This window comes from Nanorana parkeri, unplaced genomic scaffold (genome assembly GCF_000935625.1).
Source record: "Nanorana parkeri isolate BGI_ZX_2015 unplaced genomic scaffold, ASM93562v1 scaffold1452, whole genome shotgun sequence".
Taxonomy (NCBI): Eukaryota; Metazoa; Chordata; class Amphibia; order Anura; family Dicroglossidae; genus Nanorana; species Nanorana parkeri.
In genome coordinates this window covers 351,294-358,118 of record NW_017307720.1, presented here as the reverse complement: position 1 = coordinate 358,118, position 6,825 = coordinate 351,294, and the positions used below count along the sequence as shown (strand labels likewise).

Genomic DNA, 6,825 nt, shown 5'->3' with positions numbered 1-6,825 from the left:
TAATAATAATAATAATAATAATAATAATAATAATAATATCTAAACCACGCTCCATGTCCTCCAGTGAGCAAACCTGATTAGTGACCGACTTACTTGGGATCGTGCGGGGGACCCGTCTGGCTGATCATTTTAAATTCGGCAGCGAAACCCTTGGCACGGGAATACTCCAAAAGGCCGCTGACGGGGTTGGCGTTCAGATACTTGATGAACTCGCCGACCCCAGAAGTCTGAGCCATCTTGATATCGTCCACGGAAAGCTCTGGCACTGTGGGGAATTCCATACTGGGCACCTCAGCTGCAGAAGGATCGACCTTCACCAGAAAAAGAATAGGTGATAGAGATTATATATATATATATGCATGCCGTAACATGTACGCCCACAACCAAATAGACTACCAACAGGGCCGGACGTAAAAAAGCGACAACAGATCTTCGTCTTACCTTGTCAGTTTGCAGGGCGTTCTCGCCAAGGAGCTTCTTTACCGCGGCCTCGGCAGCGAGCTGCTTAGCCATTTTCTTACTGTTGGCGATCACCGGTGGAAAGGATTGGTCACCAATTTTAACGCAGTACGTGAACCTGGATCAGGAAATAGAGGTGATGTATTCATTACTGATCTTGTTTATATAAGTTTTACAATACTAATGAAACGATAAAAGAAATCCTGTGGTCTATAGTAGACGTGGGAGAAGTCTGTCCAACTACATAATGGAGGGCTGTCTAGCAAAGGTTTTGGTTGTAGGTGGTGGTGGAGGTCTGGGCAAAGTTTGATATTCGGTGCACATTTCCCCATGTTTTATCCCTTTAAAAATGCGGCCACACGAGGGGAGTGGGAGCACCTCCCTACAACCCGCGTTTGGAGGAATCTGACCACTGCCGCAGCCAGGTAGGTCAGATGAAGGAACGCCAAGCATTCCCTTGAGCGGTGGAGGGTCTGCATGACACCAAAGATGGCCTAGTCCAGACAACTCATTCCCAAAGATGCATTAGCCCAATGGGGGCCTTCATGGGTCCTGGTGCACCTTCAGGCCCCACGCAACATCAGGAGGAAAAACCTGGCTGTCCTTTACTTGGATGGCCGGACATACCCAATTACTAGAGGGAAGGGAGGGTATGGCATTTGTGACCCCAGCCAGACACCCTCCCCATAGACCCTACTCACCTGCCTAGCTGGCACTAGGACACCAAGGGGAGTGGGGCACACTAACAGTTTTCCCCTGGGGAAGGGGGGTGAGCTGTACTGGTGTGTGTGTTTGCGCAGGTACACAGGAAAAAAGTCTGCTGGGCCCTTTAAAACTATCTAGATTTGCATTCCCTGCAGGTGGCTGCAGCCATCTCTCAGGGAGCAAAATTTGGGAAAAGTACCTGTTGATCAGCCAGAAATCCAGGCGGCTCCGTATTTCCTGTTTGAGCCGACAATGCTGCCTCTGATGCACAGAAATCCAGAGCATTGTTGTCGGCTCTATCCAGTTCTCCCTTGCTGGACTACAGGACCCCTACCTTACTCTGCAACCCCATTAACAAGGGTGTTCTGTAGTTCAGAAGAACTCAGGCAGGGCTGGACTAAACCCTTGGAATCTCATTGAAACTAGGGATGCACTGATAGAGTATTTGGGCGAGTACGAGTACTCACCTAAATGCTCCGATACTTACACTACATACCAGAACTTACGGTCAGAGGGAGACTTTCTCTCAGCGGCAGTGCCGCGAGGGAACATTGAGCCGGCTTCCCAGCCAATCAGAAAGCCAGGCAGCGGGCAATGACTTTTGCGCCACCCAGCTTCCCGATTGATCGGAAAGCCGGCTCCATGGTGTTTGGTCGGTAAGACGGCTTCCCAGCCAATCAGTATCGAGCTGGCCAAACAGCATGGAGTCCAATCAGGAAGCCGGGATGCGGATAATGACACGTCGCCCGGCTTCCTGATTGGCCCAGAAGCTGTCTCCATGCTAGAGGTACTGGTATCGGCAAATACCGAGAGATAAATATCGGTACTCGTAACCAAAAACACGGTATCGGTGCATCCCCCAATTGAAACAGAAGCAGAGTTGTCGGCTGCAACTCTGCTTCTGCAGAGGCGGTGATTTATTTTTATTTTCCTCCGACATACACTTGTACTAGACACAAGCTGGCATGAATGACGTTTGCCACCGACCAGCGTGGAAAGTAGAATGAGGCACTTACTTGGGGTCGTGGGGAGGTCCCTCTTGGCTCATGAGCTGGAATTCACACATGTTGCCTGACTTTTGGCTGTGCTCCATAAGAATGCTGATGGGGTTCTTCCCTCCAATCAAAGACGGCTGCGGAATGTTCTTTTGCTAGAGAGAAAAAACAAACAACGTAAAAGCCGGCGTTTAATCCACTTATATTTCGCCCTCCCCGGTTCCTCCTTTTACCTTTATCAGGATTTTGTTACCATTTCACGGACGCGCACAATCTCTAATCTGGGCATGTCGGGTATCTATTTACTTGTCGTAACCTCATCGTTTATTTTACTAAAACAAAATGGGCATTATGTTGTGTTTTGGGGCACTGCATTTAACAAGTGCATTTTTTTCACAAAATGTTTGGGTTTGATAAAGAGTTGCGCTAATATTGTGCAACAGAAAAATTTGCATCTGCTGTCGTTGTATTTTACACGGTCTTGGCTTTCAGAAAATATATCATGTTTGGGGGGTTTGAGGTAATTTTCAGGCCTAAAATGTGGATTATAACAAGTGTGCAAAAAAAAAAAAAGGCCTTGGCAGCGAAAGGGTCCTTAAGGGGTTAATGATGGGGGATGGTAAAAATGGTACAAAAAACAACAGTTTGGCGTTAGAAATTGGTTTGAATTTATAATGATGGAAACTGGAAGGCGGAGGTCTGTACACACAGGGAAGAAGTGAAACTGAACACTCACCACTTCCTCTTGGGCCTCTGGGACGGTCCCGCGCTCGGCGAGGACCTCCGCTTCTGATCCACCTTGCTCCTCTCGAAGGAGAATGCGCATTGCGAGGGAGGCGGCTTCTTTCTTGGCGGCTTTCTTGCTGTTGGCCTCGGCTTCAGGAAACCGCCGGCCGTTGATCACGGTCTGGATCTTAAACCTGATTCGAGAACAAATAAACGCACATGAGAATCAGACGGCAACGCACTTCATGTCTGTCAATCAATCTACAAATCTGAACAAGTCCCTAAAAGCGGCCATTAACAGTCACAGGGGACCCAAATGATTTAACCTTCCTGGAGAAAATGCTGATCCAATGCTGACCACATGGGTGAAGGAACAGGCACTGGGTCATGTGATCCCTACAATGACGTTGTAGTGTGTATGGCCAGCTCTAGTTTGCATTAGCACCAAACCCCCCAAGCTAACATAATTGTAAAATAAGGCCGACACAACATACGGGGGAAACTAGGGATGCACCCATACTGGTTTATCGGTACTTGCCGATACCAAAAGTCTCATTAAGGAAGCTGGGCGGCGTGTAATGATTCACCATCTGGCTTCCTGATTCGATGGGAAGCCGCCTCCATGCTCCCTCGTCACCAGGTGGCGAGAAAGCATGAAACCGGCTTTCTGGCCAATCAGGAAGCCGGGCGCCGTGTAATGACTCGTTGCCCGGCTTCTTGATTGGTTGAGAAACTGGCCAATGAGTCATTATACGGCACCTGACTTCCCGATTGCCTAGTGTTTTTGCTTTGCAACATGTAAAAGAATAAATAGGCGTACTTGACTTGCCTTGGAGTGCCGGCGTCTACCTTTATATTTTGGTGGCAGCCAGCCGCTGCACCCATTTCTTCAGCGGTTCCGAGTGCAATGGGTATATGGACTTTGGCTTCCTGATTGGCCGGGAAGCCGACATCGTTCTCCCTCGTCACCAGGTGACGATGGAGAATGAAGCTGGCTTTCTGGCCAATCAGAAAGCCTGGGGACGGGTAATGACTCGCCATCCAGCGCCCTGATTGGCCAGCTTCCCGACCAATCAGGAGGCTAGGCGGCGAGTAATTACACACCGCCCGGCTTTCTGATTGGCCAGGAAGCCGTCACCAAATGATGAGGGAGCATGTAGCCGGCTTCCCGGCCAATCAGGAAGCCGGGCAGCTTGTAATGACTCGCCCATAGCTTCCTGATACCAGAAGCTCAGGTATCGGGCTAGGCATCGAAGCATTTGGGAGAGTAGGAGTACTCGCCTAAATACTCGCCATCGGCACCGATACTAATATAGGTGCATCCCTAAAAGAAAGCTCTCTGCGAGCAGGGCCATACTCCATTTCTGTCATCCCTACATCAGTGATAAGTCCAAACATCGCACCGGCACACACTCAGGTCACTGTATAACTCTGAAGGATCCCTGCGTGGACCCGAAACGTCAGCACTTTATGACGCGATGGGACACTATGCGCTTTATTAAATATTTAGGATTTTGATACCCGATTCCCTGAGTGTGTGCTGGTGAGGTGTTTGCACGGCGCCATCCGTGCGGTCACCCTCAACACCACAGATGCCCTTTCAACTATAAGACCGTAGGACTGCGGATGGGATTTGGATTTTGCCATCCCTACATGTCTACCCTGAAACAAGTATGTGCATATCAGGTCTCGGGTTGCCAGAGGTGTTTGTATTGGTTCAGTGTCTCTCTATATAGCAGTGGGAAAAGAAAGTGCTGGTGCCGTGTGGTTATTCTCTTGGTGGGATCTCCACGGCACCCTTGGCTCAAGAGTGAGCACAGGAGATGTAGGAACTTTATTCCATTAGGGTTAAGGAATAGTAGAGTAGTCAAGGTGTTTCAGGGGTCCAAAACACCTCATCAGGTTCAAACATGTATGCGGACTACAATCCCAGCAGCTTAAAAGTTGCATTGCGTTGTGCTGGGAGTAGTTCAGGCTCGTCAGCAGCTGGTTTGGCAGGGATTGTAGTCCACATACAGGATTTCTCTCCTTAAAAGGAGAACTATGAGGCGAGTGAAAATCACTCATGATCATAGTTCAAGCCGACGTGTGACAATGAAACTGTCACAGGTCGGCTCAATAGATCGTGAAGTGAGCGAAGACATACCGTCGCTCGCTCACTTCTCGATCCTGTCCCCCGCAGAGAGCCGTGATTGTCTCTCACGGCTCCCTTCAGGGATTCCCCCCTCGGGCGCTAACTGGGGGAGGGTACAGCTGGCTCTGCCTCTAGATAGGCAGAGCCAGCTGTCACGCACGCATCTGGGTGGATCTCGACAGTAATGTCGGGATCCATCCCGGCTGCGGCTGTCTCAGTATACCGTGAGCTGTAGCTCGCGGTATACTGAGCTTAGGGTAACGGGAGGACGCTAGTTTGTGTCCTCCCGTTACCCTTAGGAGAACTATGGGGAAAAACACTTACCCCATAGTTCTCCTTTAAGCCCTGATAAAAGGGGTGTGTTTTGGACCCCCGAATGCGTTGGAAACTCTACTTCAATGTCCCCTGACCCGAATTGAATTGCGTTGCATCTAAATAGTACCTGTGGGACAAGGATGACTGTGCAGTGGGGCAAAGCAACAGGTACACTTCAATGATGGCTCAACCAGCAGCTTTATTTTCTAACCCTTTGGAGGCTGGAATCAAAATGTTACTGGTAGCAAGTGATCCGCTCCACCGACTTCCCGGACTTCCCAGCACTGTTGCTTGTGGCGGTGGGGGAGCGTCCTTAGCCCAGTATAAAACCTACATCTTGCTTTATATTGTTGTTCCCATTGGCTGAATGGAGCTTTGGGGGAGCTGATGGCGTCTGCATTAAAGCCCATCTCCAGCCACCCGTCCCCCCATTAATGCAAGTGTGAAACAAGGGCAAGCAGTAAGTCAGCTTCCTGTTACCCCTTCTCAAACTTAAGGCTTAAAATTAACCGCTTCTTTCTGTTCATTATAAATTAACAAGCTGTTGGCGGCCATTTTTTTTATGTGCACTTTGCAAAGTCATACACACAGCCGTACCTGGGGTCATGAGACGGTCCGCTCTGTTCCATAAGCACAAATTCGCACTGTTGGGAGAAGAAGTGGGCGAACTCCAGCAGCCCGCTCACGGGATTTTTCTCCTGGCACGATTGCAGCTTCTCCAACCGCGTGACTTCCTTGACGGGCTCGCGGTACTGTGGCACTGGCATACTGACGGCATTGTTGGAGTCCAGGTAGTTTTGGTTTATTGTGTTCATGTCTCCCACCTCGTCCATGGTCCACTTTCCGTTCTCGTAGTCGTCAAAGCTGCTCTCCTTCAGCCGCTTCGCAGGCGGCTCCTCCACGTTGGTTTCCGCCTCCACGTTGGTTTCCGCCACCACGTTGGTTTCCGCCACCACGTTGGTTTCCGCCACCACGTTGGTTTCCGCCACCACGTTTTCGTCCGCGGGCGTGACGCTGGCGGTGTCCGGTCCTGTCCCCTGCTGCCCGTTTTCAACATTAAGCTCCGCCGCCTCCGGTTTGACTTCCATCTCCTCTTCCTCGTGGATTTCGGCCGCCCGCTTTTTAATAAACATCCTCTCCCTCTTCTTTTCTGTGAGTGACCATTTGGCAGGAGTGCCCTGGCGGCAGACTTCGCCCTCCTTTTCCAGGGTGTTGAGCAGCTGGTTGACCTCGTTGACCCTGGAGACGCCTATATTCTTCCGGATGGCAGCTGGTGTGGATGCCGGAGACTGGTACAAGAAGTCACAGATTTTCTCACGGGTTTCGGCCATGATTTCAGCTGACCAGTCGGACTCTGAATGCGACGTTGACTGCTCCTCCCTCGATTGGACTGCCCGGTGAGATGCGTGCAAGTAGGCCGTCGGCTGCTGTCCTGCCCGGTGAGATGCGTGCAAGTGGGCCGGCAGCTGCTGCTCCGCCCGTTGAGCTGCG

General features: G+C 50.5%; 2 protein-coding genes across 2 annotated transcripts in view; both read right to left on the bottom strand.

The window, feature by feature from the left end:
* The window catches only part of ADAR (adenosine deaminase, RNA specific), a 16,729-nt gene extending 9,974 nt beyond the window's left edge, over window positions 1–6,755 (bottom strand). The window contains exons 1-5 of the mRNA XM_018570081.1: window positions 5,932–6,755; window positions 2,899–3,079; window positions 2,181–2,314; window positions 442–577; window positions 94–311 (exon numbers count right to left, since the gene is read on the bottom strand). Of these exons, the coding sequence (XP_018425583.1) occupies window positions 94–311; window positions 442–577; window positions 2,181–2,314; window positions 2,899–3,079; window positions 5,932–6,665 (1,403 nt within the window). The 5' untranslated portion in view covers window positions 6,666–6,755. The remainder of the gene's footprint in view (window positions 1–93; window positions 312–441; window positions 578–2,180; window positions 2,315–2,898; window positions 3,080–5,931) is intronic.
* Window positions 6,670–6,825, bottom strand: part of LOC108798338 (double-stranded RNA-specific adenosine deaminase-like) — an 8,482-nt gene continuing 8,326 nt past the window's right edge. Inside the window, exon 4 of the mRNA XM_018570077.1 lies at window positions 6,670–6,820. Coding sequence (XP_018425579.1) covers window positions 6,670–6,820 — 151 coding nt within the window. The remainder of the gene's footprint in view (window positions 6,821–6,825) is intronic.